Genomic DNA, 24323 nt, shown 5'->3' on the forward strand with positions numbered 1-24323 from the left:
CAAAATGAGCAACTTCACAAAACACAGCATTAAACTGAATCATGCCAAAGATGCAGGCACCGTAAAGCAGTTTCTACACATCCACAGCCAGGTTCACTGTATGAATAAAGAGCCAGTGCCAACTTCTGCCCTGCCCAATAGACCCTGAGATGCTACATACAAGCTGAAGGAACTCGGAGATTTTTAAGACTAAAATATTTGAAATATTTTTGAAGTTTTGTGTCTGGGTTATTTCGTAAGCCATTATGAGCGGTCACAGAGTCCACTGACAAAAGTGGACAACAATCAAGGAAGCTAAAGGGGAATTTCCACTCTTTGTTTGACAGAGTACTTGGTTCACTACTAAAAAGATTCAAGGAAAAGAATGGCTTAAACTTAAATGAGCGCTCTGGCTACCAGGGAGATGCCTACATTGGCATTTGAGGATGAGTCTTCATGGCAGACTAGCTTACTTGGCTTTGAAAGGGTTTAACTTGGGTACCACAGCCATCTAATCAAGTTGACATCAAGTTAACTTGGAATTAAAAATATCAGTTGCTAAGTATATCTTGGCAGCGAATAAGGCCAGTTAAAATCAATGCAATGTCAGCATCATTGCCTGCGTAACAACATGGAGTTTGCTTACGGCCACATAAAATGAATGCTTCTGTGTTAAGATGCAACTCCAGCTTCTCTTTTGCAAACACATTTATTTGTGCTCACAGGAATCCCAAGCGCTTCAAAAACAACATTGAGGGGATTTAGTTTTCTTGAGGGATCCATGACTAAATGTGCACTTGATAACTTCTGATCCCATTTTCCATTTACCTTACCTGATTATCTGGGTTGTTTACAGTAAAATAGCCCACACAAATAATGACTTCGTGTAGCAATCCTTCACAGGTATGCTGGGAGCAGTACCACAGCAGAGAGCTGATAATATGCCGGAATGCAAGGGACAGGCCTTCGGCACCCACAATAGACTGGAAAAAAAGGCCAAGAAACAGAAATTAGAGTCTAACAGCATGTTACAGAAATTTCGTGAATTACATACACATCAATTGCGCCTTTTTACTTTTTTTTTGTAAAGTACAGACTATGTTCTTTGTTGCAATGAGTTGAAGGGGGACAGAATCAGCTCTCCTCTTTCAGTAACTTATCGTTTACAACTGGACTATAACATTAAAAGCCACAAAAAAAGGAATAAATTCAAATTTTAAAGGGACACAGGAAAAATTGGATTCTACTTAGTTGACATTCAGTGTTGCATTAGGTTGACAATTTCATTTGACATATATCACACGTTCCAGGAAAACTTAATGCTAATAATATTTCTCAGTAATAACCAAAAGAAACCAAACCATCTTCATTTCTGCAAAAAAGCAAAATGCATTTCTCATTAATAACTTGCGCTCCGAATGGAATACAAAGATTAATAACAAATAATGACTTTTCAAACATTAAAAAAAAAGTTAGAAACATCCAAACGGAGAGAACATTCAGCTGCAAAGCTTCCTGGGATGCTTTTTAAAAGTAGGCAAATTGCTGTAACGTGGAGATTCAGAATTAGATTTTATCTGCGCAGTCTACAGCCTCTATTTAATAAACATGTCAAACAGACAGAACGACACAAGGTCAAAGGGGAAAACTAAAGCACAGGGAATGAGCATGACAGTCTACTAACTCTAATGAAACAGCAACGCAGGCCTGTGAGAAAATCTCTTTCATTTGAGAGTTTTCTTGATTTTATACCTTGTAGCTCGCGTTAAGTACATATACATAAATCCCAGGCTGTAGTATAGTTTAGTTTTAGCGTGCTCCAAATCTACCCAGCAAAAGTAGGACCCTTGACAATTAAAACAGACTCAGCTGTGGATACTTTTCCCCTTGAACCTCAAGCGTTCTGGTAAGTTAGCCGATTTTCAAAATTTAACACACAATACAGCCACCATTTACTGCTTTACATCATGTAAATGCCACGTTCTTAGGTCCACCCTTATTTAACTAGTGCTGTCCACGCATGCTGTGACCTAGCACTCTGGTTTTAACCTTTCCTGATAACAACAGGTCAAAGGGCACCTGAGTTTGTGTATAAAAGTTAAACTAATTTTTCAAGGAAACTATACTTCCTTTTTAGCCAGAATTAATATCAGCTCAGGATCCTGCGTTGCTTCTCGCTACCATCTTTCAATTGTTTAGACTGTCAAATTAAATGAAATATATACCCATGAGCCATCTGTGCTAATACAAACTTTAGAATACCAGACCTCTTCTGTTAATCAAAAAACCCTATTCTACAGTCCTACTATTACATGATAAAACTATTCTTTAGAGATAATAATCAGACAGGACATAAACTAGGCTCTGCTGTCTGCTAGCTTGCCGTAGTCCACAAGGTCAGGATGGACAGCAAACTGCCCCAGGTGTAGGTTGATTTTTTTAACACTACAGAAGCAAATCCCATTAATGCATTGAAAGGGATGGCTGCTGGGGCTAAACAAGGGTGTCTGTCCATCACAACCAATATTATACCTACAATTCAGGAAGACAGCTGAGCGGATACTTCCTGCATCAATGAGCTGAATCAAATAATTCATGCCGGTTAGTTTTCTACCACCCTTTATGCAATAATTACTCTCTTGCACCACTCTATGTAGAACAAACTTCTGCAGATCATGGGCTTTGGGAATTAACGCTGATGGTCTCTTCTAAATGCCCAGGTATAACGGTAGTTGGTAGAGGGATAAATACAGACAGTGTAAGTAGAAGCTTGTATTTTAAATTAATAGTGGTTTCTTGAGATATCGGGGAGCAGTCCTTCAGCCTGTCCCAGTCCCAGTCTCACTCCCCGGTGTACACCTGTAATATCTACAGCAACACATTAACATCCAGTCTCAAACCGAGGCGCTGAACAAGCTGCAGAAGTGAACTACTTTGATACACCTTGATTTACAGAGAGGAATGGGAGTTAATGGTGTGTGTAACAGTTGGTTTAAAGAACCACCAATAAGTACACTGTTTCTGTGCCCTGCAAAAAACCCTCCACTGGACTGGATCCTGCAACTGCATCTCTAGGGGTGAATGTTGCTACACACAAATTGCTGGTTGCTGCTATCAGAAGCACTAAACATACTAAAAATCAAAGTCAAGAAACATGAACTGAAGGAGACATACCTTATACTAAATTCTTTACCCATGCAAAGCTTTTGCTGAGTTTAATGCATTTCAGATGGAGTGTGTGGTACAACTTACATACAAATTACATATTAAATGAAACAGAAACCGATTCTGATGAATTGTCTAAGATTGATGCTGCTAAACGTGTTTTGCAAAGCAATGCTTTTTGACAGGTGTTTTATATTAACAACACAATAGCTTTGCCAATTTATCTGAGAAATACACTGGTATTTGTATTTCCTTTGCATGGCAAAATGGTTCATTTACACTAGAAATCTGTTCACAGAAGAAGGTAAGAAATTACTTACCTTCTCAAGACTCCAAATATCTGTTTGAGTTTCTTACATAAATAAAAACTACAAAAGGTTAAGTTTCCAATTTTTGGTCAATAGAATTTTACTTGGATAATAAAAATTGCTATCAAGTTATTTTCAGTTTCAGCTGTACAATCTTAATGCAAGTGGCCACTGAAAGCACTGAAAAATGCAAACTGGGGTTATAATAGAAGCAAGTCCTTTCACATTAGAAAAATTGTTATTTCATGTTTTTGACCAAGATTTTTTTTTACATTTTTGGGGCTTATTAAATATAAAAAGTACTAAGCTAAAAGTGAGGTCTTCTGAATAGAAGTAATGGATGGGATTCAGCATTATGCACAGTCCACTTTTTCACTTTTTCCTTAAATTCATTTGCCATAGCCATATAGTGGAAATAACAATAATTGGCAATTTTAAGCATGAAAAAACCCTAAACATTTAATTGTGAAAGTTCCTTCAATAAGTAAAATCTTAAAAACAAAACTCAGTCCAAAAGTATATGCAATAATTAACATTTTTGCACTAAGCAAAAGGTTGAAAACATCTGTTACCTGAAAGGCAGGCAGATCAAGAACAGCAAAACTATTGAAGAAACGTAAACTCTGAATGGCAACCTGGATGGTGCTCGCTGCGTAGCTGTCTTTAGGGCTTGCCGTGTTGGGGTCTGAAATTGTCCCGTGGAAAAGAACACAGTACAGCATGTGCAAGACTCCGACCAGATCCGTCGCCTGCAGAGCTGCCGTTAGCCCTGTGGGGTCCTGACGTGTGTTGTCAAATATGTTCCAAGATCTGTAAAAGAAACATTAAGCCGTCTGAGGAGGAGACCAGCACTCGGTGAGAACACTTGCCCGTGATGCAGCACTTCTAATAAGCCAAATGTTAGAAAAACAGTAAACTGCTAAAAAGGGAAAAAAACCCTGATGCCTAATATGTCAAGAAACCACAACATTTCCAGAAAGTGCTTTGAATAATGTGGGCACCGTTTCCTGCTCTTTAATTGCAGTGCAGCTGTATCTTTAAATATCTTTCTCCCCATACTGGTGTCTTTGCTCCCAAAATGGGTTCACGACAGCAGAGCGAGACCATGCAGAAACTGGACAGCTTTACAGTCAGAAGCCTGGGGGCACTTTCAGGGGCTCCAAGCAAGCCCTGTCCTGGGTCAGTAGCCCTGCACCCATCGTTCTTTCTTGCAACAGCAGCCAGCAGAGGTGGGAGAACCCCCTGGAGCTGCTCACTGCCCTGGTGATGGGCTGCAGGCACTGGAACAAACCGCCTACCTAAGTAGCGAAATAAGTTATTAGGACCAGATGATCTTAATCAAATAGTTCTGCAGGAATTTAAGAATGAAGTGGCTGAGCAGTTACCAAAACACACTACTTCTTATTTCAGTCAGATGTTATTATGGGAAACTGTACGGTAGCGAAGCACAAGTATGAAATGCTCGAGACAAACCAGCACAGCTTGTGCAAATGGAAACTAGGTTTCCTTGGTACCTTTTGGGTATGCACGTAAAATAACAGAGAAGGTTTCTGGCTATCTAGGATATCAGGACACATAACTCTGGATGCCCTTTCCATTCTCACATCAAAACTTCCAAAAGCATTTAACATAATCCCTCCATGATTTGTACTGTTCATGTTTTTTCACATTATTAATAATCTAGGAGATGATGCAGGACAGTCACTACTAAGGAAGATTGAGATTGTCACTACTCTGGAGGCTAAATAATGTGTGGAAGGGAGGCAAATACAAAATAAAGCACATAAAATAATTCAACAAGTTTTATATAGTCTGAGTTGTAATTCAAGCCCATCACCTGAACTCCATTAAGGAAATACATTTAGTCTATATTGGCAATCAAAGGAAACACTGAAATATTAAGATACAGTCAACAGTAACACTGGAAATATGGTACATCAAAATCTGGTCTTTACCTTATCTACTATGTTTTCATCTTAAAAAAAAAAAAAGAAGAAAAAGGAAGAAAGAAGTGTCAGTATCATAAGAGACTAGAAAGTTTGAGTCTATTTTTTTAAATAATTGAAGGAAAATACGACAGGCGGTATGAGAAAATGTTATGAAAGGACAAATTAGATGACGGTATCTTTCCCTTTTATAACAACTAAAAGCAAAGGAAATGGGAAAGCAGTGGAAACAAGAAACACTTCCTAAAAACAAACCTGTAACTTTGAAGACCTTAGTTGAATACAGAAAAGACTGGACACCCAGAGGGCTCAGGATATTCCTGTTGACCAGAACCAGTAAGCAGCTTTTCCTCGACTAGAACAGCTCTAAATGATCTGTTCAGAATCTGCATCAGAAGCACCTTCCACTGCTCTGATACACATTCTGTTCTGCTCCGGTGGAGTTTTCAACACAGGTCCTAGGTTGCTGATAATCCTGCTTTTTATGCTAGACACTTGTCTTCAACGGAGCAACTAACCCACAAATTCAGCAACTATCAGGTTTTGATGATCACCGTGTTCTGTCATTTTCACTTTTTCTAGTGAAGCAAAAAAAAGCAGGTGAGAAAGTACCACCTCACCCAAACCAATGTCATCAATGAGAATTTCTGTTTGTAACAACACACCATTGCTTCCTTAGACCAAAGAGAGAGAAACAGGCAGAGGAGGGTAATGAACCCGCATTCTTCATGTCCCAAATAAGGTCCTAATACTGGGCTAACTCCAAAAATAGCCTAAATATTTTAAAAGAAAAAGGAACAACAGTTATGTGAAACACCATCCTTGCAGTTAAAATAGCAAATTGGCAGGCTAGTATCTAGGCATTTTCCCGTGGATACAATTCTTCTGTAAGGTAGCATGAGTGGGCACTAAAAAACTGAGCAACACGTGGATGGTTTATACGGCAAGACTGATAACCAGGTCCTTCTGATCCCACAAAGTCCCGTTGCGCCCCCGAGCAGGGACCACTTAGCAGCTGGGGGGGACAGAGTGTGCAGAGCTACTGTGAGGAGCCTGCCATGCTGCAGGCGAAGGAGGGGAGATGTAGGAGGCTCAGAAAGGTTATTTTGGCACTCAGGCTATGAAGTATCTCTGCACAGCCTCTGAGGGGTCTTCTCACAGCCCTGAGCCCAGGTGAATACGATGAGACAGTATTTGGGTTGTACATCACTTACTCTGCAGCACCCATCTGCTTCCATCACTGGCCACTCACCTCTTCGTGTTTAGAAAGCAGTTGCTCAGATAACTCACTTCTCCTTTTTATCAGTTAGATCACGCGTGTGAGGAATGATCTTATCTGAAACTAGCATTCATGGTACCATTTCTGGCCACGTTATTTCTGTTTACAGCCTGTGAATGTTTGACACTACTGAAAAAGCTTTTACATACAGCATCCTCTGCTGCTACCTCAAGATTAATGTCCTGGGTGCATCTCCATGATACCTATGCTGTACAAAAAATACACAAGACTGCATAATTACTTCAGAAATTTTTGGAAGAAGCAATCAGATCTTTAGGTAAGACACAGTAAGAATAAAAGCAAGATAGCCGTGCCTAGCTTCCAGTACCTGCATTGTTACACAAGTGACTCCGTGACCACCGGTCACCACTGGACCTCCACCACAACGCTGCCGTTCGTAGAGAGTCGGCTGGAGACAAATGTGTCTGAATTTATAGGTTTCAAAACTGGGGTGTTTGTTTAATACTGTGATAGCCAGCTGGACTCCCGACAATCCCTAGAGAAACCATGCCACAAAACCGGCAGCGACAGCGCTTCAGAAAGCCACCAGTGTAGGATTCTCTCAAAATAAATATAATAACATTCAAAAGACTAGCTGAATTAAAAAAGATGATTAAAATTACGATTCGATGCCACTTACCTGCTGCGAAAGAACCACCAGAAGCATTCAGCTGGTGGTTTGTAACACTCATAACAACTCTAATGTTTATTCTGTAAAGAATAAAAAAAAAAAAGTGGAAAAAATACTAGAGCTCTAAGTGTGCTTTGGGTGGGGCTATGCTGCACAACAATTTATGGCATTACTTTCCTTTTCCTACGCCTGGAATCTGTGCCCAAATATCTTCATTTTGAAGCTCTGTGGTCTTTAAGTGAGTGTGTTTGAGTGGAGTCGGCAGAGACACTTCCTGAGCCATGCCCTGGTCTGGCCAGCCCTGCCTGGTGCAGAGTTCCCGGTGCGGCTCCCAGGCCGGCTGGCACATGGAAGGGACCCGGGTGGCTGCACAAGACTCTGGGACCACCTCTGCCCACTCCCATGGCTGCGCTTCGTGTGTCTGTGGACTCCTTAATATTCCTGCTTTCAAATAGTTTCTGATGTCCAATTATTTACTTCTTAGCGTGCAGTAGCCCGAATGTGCTAACCGTCGCCTAACTGCAATCAAACAACTGGAATGTTTATTTCCACAGTATCACATGAGAGCATAGCTCCTTCTGCCAACTAGGATTTCTTAATTTCAAGCGTAGCTTTTTCAGCAGTACAAAACACAAAAACCACTTATGGTCAAATGATAACCCCAAATTAATTACTGTATATGATACCTCACAGAATTTTTGGTGACTATATGCGATGAGAAGATTGACCAATTTTCCCAAAGGTTAAAGTTAGCTTGCTTTCAGATCTTTCTCCATCATTATTTTTAAACAATTCCATATGAAAAAGCTTACATTGCTGGATAAAATCCTTCTACCATTTTGTGCTGCTCTGGAGCACTGAATGAATCAAAATATACATAAAAAAGTCAATTGTAAAATAACTCAAAATGCAAGCATTATTTTTTTCACAGAAAAGACCAGGAATTTAAAGTTATACCAGAGGACAAAGCTGTTAATAAAAAATTATATATCTGTCCGCTAGGTTTGGTGGATTGAAGGAACTGTTAGGAACATTTATTTTTGATGTTGCCTGTATTTTAGTTTATGTGTGTATGAACAGGCCACAGGCTCCTGTCAGTTTTAACTGTCAGTTATAATCACTTGAAGTCTAAACGTTTACAATAGAAAGGTAAAAGACGTTATTCATACTGGTTGTGGGCTAGAAAGTAGAAAAAAGAATGTATATGAGATGTTGGAAAATAAAGCATGAACCTTTGTGCATGCTGCTTTGAGTGATTTTGGTCGAGTCTGTACGGCAGTGCATTTCATACATTTAGCCGATTTTTAGTCCACCTCAAAGGGAATGCCGGTGAAAATTCAGCGATAACTGTCAGGACACGGACCGAAGTGAAAAACCATAAAAACCCTAAAATCACAAGATGACAATATCATACAAGAAACCTAGGTTTTACGTAACTAAAGTTAAGAGAGGAGATTCTCGTGGATGTCCCTCCTTTTAATTCTGCTATTTAAAGAAGTTGCCAAAGTGAAATAGTCAGTATGGCCAGAACCTCTTCAATTAATCACTGAAGGGAAGCAAGACTCACCGCATTTTTTACATTGGCTTATATAGCTGGGAAAACAGACAGGCTCTCAAACTTTACCAAGTCTCTATATTTAACACAGAAAAATAGGCAAATATTTATATTACGGTCAAACAACCTGCAGGATCTTAAAAAGAAAAGTTTCATGAAATGCAGGGAATTTTCATTATAGGCTGCCATTATGATTTTCAGCTTCTGCCACCAAGGAGTCTCAGGAATTGGTACGGGGTTTATTACTTACAAAAAACGTTTAGGAATTTAAAAATGTGGATATATACATCACAGGAAAGAAAGATACTAAACAGTGATACTTCACTGCTTAAAATCCACCAGTATTTATTAAAAACAGGAATTCAATACAGCTTGATGAGAAACAGCATACTCTGCAGAACAAGTATAAAACTACAATTTCTCCAAGCTTCAATATGAGCAAACTGTTTATATCTGAAAATACACTGTTTTAAAAACTCACTGAGCTAACAAGCAGACAAGCCTCTCTTAGGGTATACATTGTAATGTTTGTATATTTGAAATACATACTCCTGATTAAAAACATGGAGCCAAATGGAAACATGAATTTTCAAAAGGCTTAGAATGTAATTTGTTGGGTGTTTTTTTATTATTAGGATTTAAAAACTATAATCTGTACTTTTTGCTTCTATATTATTTTTTTCAGAAAGAGATGTCAAAATAAAGAGGCAAAATAATAATGAAAGAAGTATAAAGAAGTATTTAGCACCTGTCAGACCTTGTTATAATTCATGCTGTCAAGCTAAGAATCACAGCACTGCGTAAAAGAGATGATTTGAAGCCTTTTAGCAATTCCAAGCCCAAGTTTCAGTTAGTTTACAGCACTGCCTGGATCTGCTGGCTGTTGGAAATGGTGAGAAGCACCACCAGTGTTCGGGCAGCCTTGCATCTCATTCGCCATCCAGCAGCCAAAACAGACATTATCTTAATTACTGTAATAAAACTGAAAACAGACTTCCCTGCGTATCTGTGCCATTACAGTCACTATTTGCCTCCATCAAACGTATCTCTGCAGCCTTCTGCCACCGCAGTGTGTAATCCACAACTTCATTAGCTGTTGACACAGATTTATACGTATTCCACTACTGTTTTAAGATAACATATAACAGCAACAATTTAGCTACTGTACTGCTATGACATTCTATTTTCCTAGATGAATGAGGGAGCTTCCAGACATTTCTTACACCAAGAAAAAAAGGAAAATTTTGAAAAAGTTGCTGTCCTAAGAAGCTGCATGATTTGAGGGACTATTATTTGCAATATTCTCTTTATGCATAAGCCACTTCCCTCCTTGTGTCTGTGTTATTGTTAGGCCACTGTACTGCTCTCAGAGAGAACATTCTTCTGTCGTGATTAACCCTTACACTGCACTGCTGCTGACAGTTTCCTCCTGCTGCTTGCATTAACTCTGTGGTTAAGACTAATTTCTTCACTCATACTAATGGGCAAAAGTGAAATAAGGCATTAACAATAGTCCACCATAGAGTAACAACTAAACTGATCGGACAGAAATCGTAGTTCCAGAGACTTACAGGGAAAAAGGGGATACAGATCTGATGAACACTGGGCAGTACAGGAAAAGCCGGGAATGTAAGACGCTTGCTATGCTGGTGAAGGATTTGCCATGTATTTTCTTACTTACTTTTCTTACTCCTGCTTTTAGGGGAGGCTGAGCTGGGGCAGCATGGCCATATTATTATTAATGCTCCTTGCATTCCATGCCTGCTCATTGCTTTCTGGCTCATGTTTACGAGCCAAGCATGCTCCATATGTGTATTCACGACCGAAGGGCCCAAAACAGGCCTTGTATCTCTCATAGTTACAATAATAAACGCTGGAAAACACGGCTGTCATCCTGAAAATTGCTACTGGACATGTGGAATTGGACACAAACTGCAAGGCAGATTTATATGGCTATATAAACCACTGCTATTTTGTATAAGGTCTATTTAATATTTTGCTTTATTTCAGGTTAATAAGAACATCTCTGCTGTCAATTCTGGCTACTGTTACCCTTAACAGTAAGCAAAAGACAGCTGAGCTTTATCAAGGCCACAATTTTCAAGTCTAATTATCAAATGTCAGGTTCATCTTTTGCTCAACAAAGACAGAGAGCTCAATATTCACATGCTGCATTTTAAGCCTTCTCACTACGTATAATAAGGGACAATACTCTATTTTCAGCTCTCATACACTTTTATTTGTTTGTTTTTACTCATCAGGGAGAAAGCAGCTCTCACCTCCATTGCTGGCAATGGGTGCTACACGGCATAAGAAAAATGGCCCTTCCAGTTGGAGGTCTCAAGTCACCCTCACTGATTCTCACTCTATAGCAGATGAGGGTATAAAAATTATCAAAACAAGGTTCACATGGGGTTACAAGTTATTAATGTTTTCAACAAATGATCTTTTATACGTAGTTCACAGTGTTTGGGAAACATGCTATCACATCTACAGCAGAACTTCATTTAAAAGAATCAATCTAGCATTTATTAGCCAGCACCAAAAATGAACAGTTGAGAAGATCAATATCAAAGTTAAATCTTTTTAAAGACCTTGACTATTAATGAAAAGAAAACCCCCCTCTTATAATAAGATATGTTTATAACATATGTTCAGAATAGATTCCCTTATTTCAATAACTTTTTATGATGTTAAAATCCTCCAATTTATGTTTCTACATTAGCAAGACTTTCCTTTATTGTATCTAATTCCATGATTTTGGACTTTTTTTTCTAAGTCTACCATGGGAATAAAAAAAAGTATCTTAGTTTATGTCTTAAAATTTTATCATCTACATTATATCAGCCATACACCTCATTTAATATTTAATGCTGACATACATACAGAATACAATTTGAGGCTATTCTCTAATAATCATTATTGTTGTGACATCTTGTCTGCTGTAGACCTGCAGGTAGGTACTTGACTGAGAACTCTTCCCTGCCTATAAAATTGTTTTCCACGAAGTAACTGTCCAAATAAACACTGGGTATCAATTCAGAGCTTGGTGTAGAAACATTCCGCTAAATTTGGGAGTTTAATGAAATATTCATGTGTGAAATGCAAGGAAGTCTGGATTGTCAGCTCTTCCTACACGGGAGCTCCAGAAATGGCCTAACGTACTTTGTACCCATGGGTGAGGATCTTCAAATTGTTTAAAACTTGAGTTAAAGTGTTTGACTTCTGGCCCTCTGGGGTTATTGCAGATTCCGGTTGCAGTAAAGTTCTTAGCAGCCCAGTGGTGTCTGAAACCAAAGGAGGAGGATCAGGCAGTGCTTGGCCATTTTTACCTCAAGAAGGATTTCATCGTTGCAGGCACTATGGATGGTTTGAGAGCCCTGAGGTGGTCCCAGTGTGCCAGCCACCCAGCACCCGCTGTCCCGCCAGCTTCCCACTATGCCATTCAGTGGCGCAGCACACTAAGATCTGCACGCAGTGTAAAGAGCACTTTATAAAAATAATGCTTTTCATACGGAATGGCAACTTTCTGTATGACAAATAACAGCCTGAAAGAGTTCTATCAGAAAAAAACAAATTCATTTTGTGCTCCCCACGATCACCATCGAGGAGCATAAAGAAGCTCCCAACCTGGAAACTTTCTATATAGGAAGATAAATCAAAAGAACAATTCAAAATTGCTCTTGTAAGAATGGTGAAAGCCTGATATTATTTTGGCAAAACATCTTTTCATGCTGCAGTGTCAGAGCACTGGTAGTACTTCCTAGGCTTTTTTCATCTGGGTAACAACTTCAGAAGGTTTACGATTAGAGCAGTCACTCTGATGTACAGAGGAGTATAATATGGCTTGTTTGTTTAGTGCTCAAGCCTGTATCAACTGAGTTGGAGAAGAAGAAATGCCAGATTCTGACTGAATAGGCTGCATTGCCTCCTACTACTATTTACCAGGAATGAAAGAGGCATCTGTATTTCTCACAAAGAGAGGCCACCTTCTGTGCTGCAAGATCATGTATCACACAACATGCATTACTGTATTGGGACATATTTAAGAATTCAATAAATTTGAGCTCCGTTCCCGCCACCTTAATCTGTGTTTGGCAATACCTTTTTCCATTTAAATCACCTCGAACACTAAGGACTTCTGTAACACGACAGAATTACACTCTGCATTCACTTCTTAAATGAGTGGGCTCAGGTGATGAAAGACATTTAATTTAAACTGCCCTTCTAATCAGTTACACCAAAGCTTTTGATCTAAAAGTGAAAGGCAACAGTTTTGAAACCTACTAGTTCACTCCTCTCGCTTCTTTTCATGCTCAAATGAACAATCTAACCTGGAAATCGAGAACATTCAGCAGCTTTGGATAAAATCAAAAGCGTTGCTATTATATGCAGGTAGTAAGATCAGATACTTCGAGGCGTAACTGTGAAGAAAAACGCTCAACCCTCCAAAATTAGCATTCCGCTACAAAGCACAGATGTTCTTGGAAGAAGTACTTGCACAGTGCTTTATTATTTTGGGGTGCAGAGTTCTGTATTAGTCGGGTGAAGCTTGCGCCTGCTTCAGAAATAGCAAATGTTATATTACTCACTCTTGTAGCTAGGACTATTGTTCCACTAAGAGAAGGGTGCTTTTTTTCATTTTTCATATGCATTCAACTTTTGGCAGCGCTGTCCTGGAATGTAAAATGCCAAGTTGGCAGCCTTCAGAAAAGGAAATTTCAGTAAGTTGGGATGGTCTCTTTGGGCTCATATTTCTTGCAGTTCTTTCTCCATGTGCCTTTGTCCCTGAATTACCAGCAACAGCTCTTACCTACAGCTTTGTTTCTTATTTTATGCTTTACTAACTCTAGTTTTTCAGCCCTAGAATCATTTTACCCTTCAGGGATTCACTGTAAAGTTTTGTCAGCCTTTTCCTGAAATGTATAACATTGTAACAGTGGTAGATTGTAGTATACGTACCCCGAAGCTCTGAAACTCTGACTCTCTCCGTGTCAGACTCTCCTACGTTGTAGACTGTGGAAGACCAGATTTGCTGGCAGACACATACCTCATGCTCACTCCCTACAACCCTGGTTAGGTTACGATTACAAACATTTTACATTAGAAAATTCCCTGACAGATCTAGTAATACTTTTCTTTATAGAAAATATAATTCCCTTACTAAGAGTGGTATTTTAAAGAATTAGACTGCTCTAAAGACAAATCAATTAAGAGTTGATTTTAGCTGATAATAAAATACCTCTTGAAGTCCTTACGACTGGACGTTTAAAATCAGCAGTGATAAAAACCTCTCTGTAACGATGAGTAAAGGAGATAAAGTTTGCAATTCTGATAAATGACTTAAAGAATCAAGACTCAGTGCAGGTAACTAATTACAGTTCCGTGGTGAAAGGGTGAGCAGAGTGAATTTCCAGCCCTGTTTCTTTACTGCTTATTACTGTGTGACTAAGAACAGTTCTGTTTAACAGCCTCATCAGAACGCTGGCTTCCATGAGCATGGTTGTTGGCACAGGGTTACAGCAGCTGCTGCCTGAAGAACGTATTAGGGACGACGGACCAAGAGCACCTACCTGCCATTGACAGCAAAACAGAGCTGACATATTCCATGCAACACCGCTGTGGCATTTTCTAGAAAAGTTGCTATTTTGGGATTCTCATCCACAGGGCCTTGAACGGAGAGGAAACAGCAACACAGCTTGTCTATCAATCCTACGTTCACCACGTAACTAGAAACACAGGAAAAATTGTATTAAAAAAATAGTCCCACACGAGTTCTGGTAACTTTGCAAAGGCTAAAAAAGTAATTGCTGCTTCCCTACTATCAAACCATACAAAATGTAGGTTGTGATTACTTAAATACTCTTTCTGAAAGGGTTCAATGAAACAATTCAAATTGCAATAACTTCAGATCTGGCTCTCTGTAACTATCGGTAGTTTTTGTTAAGAGATCTGTCTGTTGTAGGATAATCTGTGTTATACTGTACAAGAAAGATGAGTGTAAATGTTTATCTTACCATACTCCTAGAAGGACAATGGAATTTTGCCATAGTTAAATGATTTATAATAATCTCGATAGCTCTGCAACAGCACAATTTCTTTTTAGCATGAAGAGATAAACTTTGTAGAACACACTAATTCAAGAAGACAATGATGTTACCCAGATAATGTTTTATTGCAATGCGTATATCATAACAACTCCTGCCCAGCTGTTGGGATTTTTTTGCTTTTTAAAATATATGCAGGAGTTAAGAGACTAATAGAACATGCAGGTAACAACCTTCTACCATCAGTACAGAAGGATCAGAAAGCCTCCTCAGGAGCTCAATGAAAATCCAACCTAGAGGAAAACCATGCCAGAGACTTTTTTTTAAACTGAAAACTCCTCTTTCTTTTTTATTATCAGAGTAGATCATCATTGCTGATCATCAGATCACTACTGCTGAAGTTTCTTCTTTGAATTTCTAAGAGCTACCTACACCAAAAATTTTGTCGTTTGTCCCTTTACCAAGATCTCTCTGTCCACACCAGGTTCTCTCATAATTTGATCATTAACCTCACCTAAACTGTGCACACAGATAATTTTTTTTCCCATGTCACTTTGCTGATAGCACCTAACTTCACATTCTCTCCTTTTTCTACCACAAATGTTCAGCTTTGCAGACTTAACTCCATCTCAACTGTTCATTCTGCTGACTACCGTGAGATCAACTTCCTTCGGGGAGACAAATATTCGCCTCCTTCTTCTCATACTCCTCTCTAATTTTCTTTGTACCTTCCTCCACTCTTATAAAGTGGGAGAAACTTCTTGTCAAAATCAGAACTGCTTTTATATCCTGTGCCTCCACCTGACTTAACAGACAAGGGGAACCAATTGCTTTCATACACTATCAACTGATTCACCCTTTTTCCGCTGATGGTGCACACTAAACCATCCTCTTATTAATATTACTCCATCCTACCAGTTGTTCTGCCTACTTGCTTGTCAGGTCCATTTGTTAGAGACTGCCTCTCAGAACGCAGGATCCTTGCTATGGGAACACCATTGGCTGCATGTTTCCATAACGTCAAGACCACTCTGACTTGACTAAATATGGAACTTTATTAAGTAATACTGATTCTAGTAAATAAATAATACTGATTTGTTAATGCTTGTCACAGGAGCTGTGTAAGTATTAAAAATAACTATTCCCTCACATGTCATACAGTCTGATTTTGAAAAAAAAAATAAATGGATTTTTAAGATTAGGAAAGAAAACCTCTCCACTTTTCAGACAGTGTCGTTGCTCAAAGACTGATCTCTCTTCAGGGCTAGAAGCTAGACTTTCTGCCAAAGTTTACCCTGCTGTCACAAAGCCTTTGGAAGCTATTAAGAATAAAAATACACTGGATATAAAGCAAGAAGTCTAACTGCAGTATGAAAGATTTTTAAAGCTGCTGAAGTATAGCAGTTAAAAACACTTAAAGACCAACAAGGGTTATTAATTGCACACTCATTGCTCAGGTAAGTTTGTCTGTTGCATTTAGCGACATGAGAGGTTACCAGCATCAGGTTTCTTGCAGATTTTGATTTAAGCAATCCCCCTGATCATACAGGTGATAAGCAAGCTCTCCTGTATTAGCAGAATAACTCCAGGAACAGAGCGAGGTGTTAGATCACACTCACAGAGAAATGCTGAGTGCTAGAAATCTCTCAGTGAAACAGGAGGGGAGACGGAGAACTAAATAAAATACAGCTAATACTGACAGACGATTACTCATACAAAGGCACAACCATTCTCGTCAACACTCTCTTCCTTTTTCCTGGAAACATCTCCACAGTCTGACACTTGCAGAATGTGTTCATTGTCCCCCTTCCTTTACACCCACACCTGGATCCAAAGTGTCTGCTCTCTTGGCAAAGAAATGGATGAGAGTTTTCAGACTGCTGGGACTATTCTTTAATGGCATCCGGAGACAATGAGAAGATGCATGAAGCACTCCCTTCCTTGAAGAATTGAGCATACAGACAAGTGGAATGTCAAAGCTCTCTAATCTATCGCCTCCAGCTCTGAGTCTTTTTACCTATGGTAGCATAGTTCCAATGATTTGGCTACCCTCTTGATACCCAGATGGTGTGTAGGGAATTGTTGTTTACATATCAGGTCTAGTAGCCCCCAGTAGAAAAAAAAAATAAAAATTATTTCGCCTTTCCTCTTTCTTCCCCCATTTTCCTAAAACTCTCATTTAATCAACTCCTCGAGGACATATGATACAATGACCTGGAGGTGAAAGATTCTCATTAATAAGAGAATTTGTCTGGTTTTGACAAGTTTAAAATGCCCTCTCTCTTTTTTTCCTAATTGCACCATTACCTTGTCATCGTGCCTTTCATTCTCCATTTATAACCAGATCCCCTAAAGTGCCTCAGGTGAGGGACCTAGTTGGATTCTCATGTATCTTCTTATCTTACAGGTATGCCTGTGCTTGGCCCAGTCAGTGTCAGATGTCCAGTCAGCACAAATATCACCAAGCAGACCTCCCACCCTCCCATTCATAAATGCAGAGAATACAACATCCTGAAATTTCACACTCTTTCAAAACCTGTTTGGGGAGAAGGCGGGTTACATGAGAACAATGAAGTTTTAGAGGTCACTGGTATCCATGACAACTATCTGTTTTGCTTTCCTCCTCCTGCTGTCTTTTTTGTATCCATCAGCATCATACCAGACTTTGAAAAGTCTGAAGATGCTCACTGTGACACATTTTCAGTGGCATACAATCAGAATGTCATTTCTTCAGAAGAACAAGATGTATTGATGACTATTTATACAGTTCACTACGGAAACTATACACTTTTAGCAAGTCCAATATATTGTTAGATATATATTACTTTTTTATATAGTAGATATATATTAATTATATATATTAATATACCCAGCTTCAAGTGTTTCTACCAAAGTATTAGAAAGTTTCAAGTAAAAATGAGCAAAACAATGTATTCTCTTTTAATCTGTTATAACTCACTAAGTTATTTTGGTTGAAATTTTGCTCAAGAAATACACTTAAATTGCTGTTAAAATACAGCTACATTATAAAGGCTGAAATCAGACTATAGGAATTACTGGGTAATCTTTATAATAGGCAGTATGTATTTTATGGCGAGCTTATATGAATGCATTTATGATATGCAGGACCACACGGGGAATGGGCATACACAGCTCGCATAGAGAATTGACAGAAAATAATGAAAATATGGAAGTTGACTCCTAAGTAATTAGGAGCAGAAACTGATGGAAAGGACACAAAAAAGCAAGTCCAAAATTAAAAGACTCTTGGTTTTCTGTATTGCTGTGTCTGCACATTTTTGGAGAACATTTTTGAGAACATAGTGTTTCAATAGCCTTCTTGACTACGCACACAAACTACTCTTACTAAGTTAAGAGTTAAAGCAGTTTGTTTCCTTCTTAAATCATTGCAAATTTCTTTCTCTGTAGGAAAGAAGTTTACAGAAGTTTCATTTTTTTTTTTTTTTAACCTGATCAGGTCTTGGACTCTGCTGTTGAAGGCTTCCACTTGTGAAGATTTACTTTTCACTTCCTGTAGTATCTTCAGCGCAGTAGAGTGGTTGTTTCCATCTGGGAATCTGGAGATTAGACATCTGAAAATCACAGCAGTTATCCTCAGAAGTCCTGTGGTTAAATCTTCAAATACCTGCTTATTTGCACTTCTGCCTGAAGCAGCATTATGGTCATCTGGAACACTAACCTAAGTAAAAAGAAAAAAAGAAAAAACAACCAGAATTCAGTAAAAATAATCCAAGTTCGTAGAGCAACACTTAGAATGTTGCATATAAGTACATAAAAATAATAACCAAGTAACATATTCTAGCAGTACTGATGGACATTAAAGTATTTCAGGTACAAGAAAAGATCTACATCCCTTATGCAGATAATGCAAGCTGAAAGAATAAATCAAGTCAAAATAGTGTTTAGTGTATGAGAACTAAAGGAAGCCTTATAGCAGCAGAATATTTCATTGTATGTAGTATGATTCTGGTGTTCTTATGCGTACACAGCACTTCTGATGACTCACTAGCAAAAACCATTTCTTATTTTTTAAACTTGAATTCAAATAAACAAACTACTGATATGGTTCATTTTGACTACTACACTGTGCTACCACAAGGACATATTAACTGTCTGGGATACACAAAGCGTTCAGTAATAGAGGAAAGATAGCTATTTTCTGTGGAAGGAACAGTATTTACTGTTGTATGGAAATCCCCTACTTGTCTTTGGAAAACCACAAGGTACCATCAGAAGGCTACCCAACAGTTTGAGTCCCAAACAAACACTCTTACAAAAGTGAGTATTTTGAAAGGCAAAAGTTCTTGTGACGCAGCAGGTACAATTGTGGTTCTTCACTGAAAAAGACAATCCACTTTGGTGGCAACAGGAATGATCTTTGCAATGAGAGCTAATCCCCGATGGACCTTCTCCTTCGTCAGAAAAGCAAACAAACCCAAAAAGGAATTACAAAAGTATCCTGAAGGAAGTGTACTTCCAATGTATTTTATGTGGAATTTTAATGTTAGAGAAATTACAGATTTTTTTTTTTACCCAAAAAGCAAGATTGACTGTGATAAAACTCAAACCATAACTAAGAAAAAAAAAAAAAAAAAAAGGTGTATCTGGAACAGTACTAGTTTGCCCTTAAGAAACAGCATACTGAAGTATCAGAGCAGTAGGTTTAGACAACCATGGGAAGGCCACAGGACGTGCCATCTAGTAACAACGGCAAAGGACACCGGGGAATACAAAATTGTTCCAATTTGCGAAGAGGGACTCAGTTGTGCTGAGGTTGCGCATAACTGAATTCAGAAGACACTGTATTACCTGCTGAGGTACACCAAGAGGGTGACACACAGCTGTCCTAAGCCACCGAAAGAGGGCAACCTTCACTGGATGGAGACAGATGAATTACATTGGTTCCCCTTCACACCCGAAAAAGCCTGCGAGAGAATTCTCTTTTCCTAGGAAGTGTCAGAACTTCTCAGTCGAGCAGTTGATCACTAAAGCTAACCCAAAGTGGCTAAGTATTTTAAAGAGCTAAGTACTCCTCAAAGGCAAGAAGACCCCCAAGGCGAGGCTCCAAATCTTTCTTTGATTTGTGTTTCTTTTATCCATCCTTTTTTTCAGAAAGAATGAGAACTTCTAAACCTTCCAAAGTCTACAAAAATGGATAGAGTCCCGATTTTATAAAAAATTAATGGCTGTGGAAGTAGAAATTTCTGCCAGGGAGAACACTGCTTACAATGCACCTCCCCTACCCCCAACCTGACCAAATCTGATGAGAAGACTCTAACCCCTCCCTCCAAAAAAACTCCTCAAACCAACCAACCCAAAAAACAACAAAGGAACTACCTGAGAAGACAGAAAAACTACACAATTCTAGGGCACACCCTGACATACTGGAATATCGTAAAGAACAGCATGAATAATATAGTTCTAAAAGATGCAACGGGACATGCTTTCCACCCACAAATCTCAAATTAGGCATAGGGAAAGTGTAATTACTTTTACGGATACTTTCATATTTTAACTATTAAGGAGAGCAGGAAAAACGTGTCCCATGAATAAGGCCTAAATATCTCAATATAAAACACCACCTGATGACCACCGCGCTTGTCCATCAGAGGTCAGGACCTGTCAATCATGTCCCAAGCACAATCTGCAGTTGTCTCTGAACAGACCTCAGAGGAACAGAATCCTGCTTTTTATAATAATTAAAATAGAGCCCACTCCTAAAAAAAGTAGTGAAGTTGAGATGTACAACAACTCAATCTGAAGACAAATCTATGTTGGATACAGATCTGGAAGGAATTCTCATGGAGAATATAATTTTTAAAAAATCTTTCATTTTGTTTTATTTTTTCATTTCTGCAGTCCAAGGTAATTTAAACCAGCTGAAATTGCACTCGATTATGATGGAACAGTAAGTGAAGTGTGTGTGGAAGCCCTGCAGCTCTCCAGGCAGAATACCGGCAGCACGGATGCATCACTGGGTTAACGCTGCGGGACTCCCCGTACCGACAGACCTCTCTGCGGGGGCAACTCGATGAGAGAGCTTGAGGCTTCCCATACTGTGAATCAGTGATCAATATTGGCTGAAATTTTATTTTTGTTGCAGGTTAAAATCGTTTACACGCAAGGGAGGCCATAGAAAATCTTGTCTCCCTGTAGAGGTATCAGGAGGGATTTGGTAACACTTGGTGACAAAGAACAACATGCACATTTCTTTATTATTCATTAGCTCTGAGCCTTGGGTTGGTACTTAAAACTCATTGTAATAGTCTGTTCCTGGTGACGAGCCAAGTGAGCAAGTGAGAAGTCTTTAGCTGCTTATTCAAGTTCAATAGGAAAAATAATATTATGTTGCTCCAGTAACTTCTGTTGACTAAACTAATTCATGCTTAATGATCCTAATTGCCTACTGAAACAGATGGATTAAGCCTTTGCAATGTATAAATCAATTTAAATGTGGCGACTTTGTACTAGGAACACCAAGTTTTAAAAATTGCTAACAAATGCTAAAAAAAAGCTTGCTGCTTTTTCACCTAGGATAAAAAAATTATATAGAACTTATTTCTTAAAAGATTTAATCATGTTTTGCAAGAAGAGCCTTCCATTTCCTGTAGTGAATAGTTCTATAAACAGATAATGTTTATTTTTGTCTTCTATGTGAATGCAGACATGAAAACCATTTTTTATAAGTATATAGCCCTTCGCTCCACAAGTTCATTTTTTAATATAAAACTGTTCTTCCCAATTTATAAAGTAAATTGATCTGGCACTCTTAATACAATCATTTATTCCAGAGCTGATTTTTCACATTTGATTTTTGGGGAAAGTGTCTATGTATTAATATAAAGGTGTAACAAAAGTGGTTTTTATACTGTGTACGTCAAACAAGAGACAGAAGGAAATACTGTTTTACAGAAAATGGGTAAATTTGAACTTGTTTCCTCCCTGTAATATTTTCCATTTATATGAACAAAGATCAGCTCTTTTACCGAAGAAGTAATTAATGGGATACTGTGAAAATGTGTTGAGATTTATGTTCAAAATTAATTGGGGTGCTTGCAAAAGTGATGTATTGCTTCGCTTGTTGATTATTAGATCAAGCAAGGGGGTAGGAAATCTTAAGATTTAATAGCGTAATAATGAAAGCTTTCATGCTCTGGTCTCTTTGTGTTGATTAGACAAGGAGTTAACGATATTCAGAGAAACTGTTTTTGTTGAACATGGACTTTGGATGAGTAAATGTTAAAACATTCCATGTTTTAATTTCTGAGGCTTAATAGGTTTAACAGTTTAACTGACAAATCTACAGTTACGATTACTACACACTTAAAACTGACTTGTCAAGTAATTGGTGTAAAACATTTCTAAATCACAAAGGAAAATCAGGAAGAATGTAACTATCATTCAATTATTTGACACATCCAACATCTCAACGCTATTTTAGCATTTATGATGACTGCCTGTGCTGGGCCTAATTAAGACTCCTACCTTCTTTAAATCGGTTCTCGAAGCAGAACGCTCTGATGACCAGGCTCTCGGCCCTGGTGGAGCCTCCATACAAGCGTTCAGCCATTCAGCAGAGAATTCCCCTCGCGCAGGGATTCCCTGGCTTTGCAGAGCTGCCATAAGCTCTTCAGCTCTGCCCAGCATCTAGGACTTAATCCTGCAAGATGCTGAACAATATGGCCCCAATCCAGTAAAGCACTTAGGCACACATTTAATGGAGCTGAAAACGTTACTCCATTCGGACTCATGTCACCAAACGTACCTCTGTGTATCACAGCACTTCATTTCTGGGCTAACAAAAAAACCCACCAGATTCCAGTTAGCAACATAGAGCTCTGTCACTGAAAACTCATTTATGTTTTAATTTGTGTTGTAAAAAGCATAATCCTTCACAGTCATAACAAATTTCAAATATAGAGCTGCTAAACCTAAATGGAAACTGTTTTGAAGCACTCAGTTTCTGTTCGTTTGGTCACTTGTGTTCTATTCTTCTCCCATTCACAGTGGTGATTTTGTGCCTCTTGCACGTGTAAGTCATTGGGCTTGCCTCAAAAACACTCTGGAAAACGTATACTTTCAAAATAGGGGAGAAAAATTACTTCCCTGTGACTAGATATCCAGATTAACTTAAACTCCAAGTGACTGCACTTCATGAGTAAAATTTCATAGGCCAGTTACCTACAATACAGTCCGGATTTAAGCACTGGATTGCAGAGAAGAAAAATGTCACAAGCAACTCACTTTTGATCTCTACATTTATTTGATCTCTATTTACATTGCAGTGTTCATTTCAGATGCATTTATGCTCACTAATGATGTTTCATTTCGAATTTTCAGACATTATGCATTTAAAGATTGCCTTAAAATAAATCACAGTGATCCAGTTTGAAATTTTCAACTGGAGCTATAAACGGCAACCAACTCTGGCAAGTCAGACTGCTGGAGAGACAGGCAAGACTACCTGCTTTTCAGTTCTGAAATCCAGTCTATTTGTCGCACGTTTACCTAACATTATCTGCTCAAAGGAAAAAAATAATCTGATTCTAGCCTTTAGTGATTAAACAGAAAGCAAACCAGCCTAGAAATGCTATTGCACATGCAGGATATTAGCAGTAACGCACATGACTAAATGAAGTGCACGGCACTACCCCAAGGCAGTCATTTGCAATTCTGCGTAGTCTGCAATTGAAAATGAAGCAAGAAAGAATCCATGTAACTTTGCATATTTATGTGAACCAAAAAAAAAATATAACAATGAAAATGTATCTATTTCTAATTTCCATTATGCTTTCACTGGTAAAGATTTGAATGAATGAACAAAATCTTCCAAGAATTTTTACTGGACAAGGTGGTCTTGCCCAGCTTGTTATTCTCAAAAGCTGTTTGAAATTTCCCTTTGATCTATCTGAGAACATGTAGTTGGAAAACAAACCGTCATGCTTTTCTTATCATGAAATCATAAAAGGACAGATACTAAAAAAAACCAACAACCCCCAACCTGTTTACTAAACAGATAAAATTATTTACAAACACAGACACAGATACATATGGTTTACATGTATGGCTTTTTCGGATATATTCACGGAAAAAGTACATGACAGCTGTCACTTGACTAGAAAAAATCCCCCCAAACAAAACCCTAAGAAATACACTACATTTGTTATTCTACCATTTCCCATTGGTACCCAAACTTGCATTGGAGAAAAAAAAATTGTTTTGAAAATAATTCTCCAAGTAATATTTTGAGGAGAAAAATGTTACACCTGTGTAAGGAAAAATGAACATTTTGTCACCAATGAGAAGAGATTGGTTTAGATTTTATCTTTAAAACATACAGATCTGAGTTTTAGCAAAAGTGAAGCTGACGTATTCAATTTTGATTAAAAACA

General features: G+C 38.4%; 1 protein-coding gene across 1 annotated transcript in view; it reads right to left on the reverse strand.

The window, feature by feature from the left end:
• Positions 1 to 24323, reverse strand: part of SCAPER (S-phase cyclin A associated protein in the ER) — a 159893-nt gene that overhangs the window by 21077 nt on the left and 114493 nt on the right. The window contains exons 26-29 of the mRNA XM_074155466.1: positions 18381 to 18610; positions 14437 to 14592; positions 4025 to 4262; positions 813 to 962 (exon numbers count right to left, since the gene is read on the reverse strand). Of these exons, the coding sequence (XP_074011567.1) occupies positions 813 to 962; positions 4025 to 4262; positions 14437 to 14592; positions 18381 to 18610 (774 nt within the window). The remainder of the gene's footprint in view (positions 1 to 812; positions 963 to 4024; positions 4263 to 14436; positions 14593 to 18380; positions 18611 to 24323) is intronic.

The sequence above is a fragment of the Numenius arquata genome, chromosome 11, assembly GCF_964106895.1.
Source record: "Numenius arquata chromosome 11, bNumArq3.hap1.1, whole genome shotgun sequence".
Lineage (NCBI taxonomy): Eukaryota > Metazoa > Chordata > Aves > Charadriiformes > Scolopacidae > Numenius > Numenius arquata.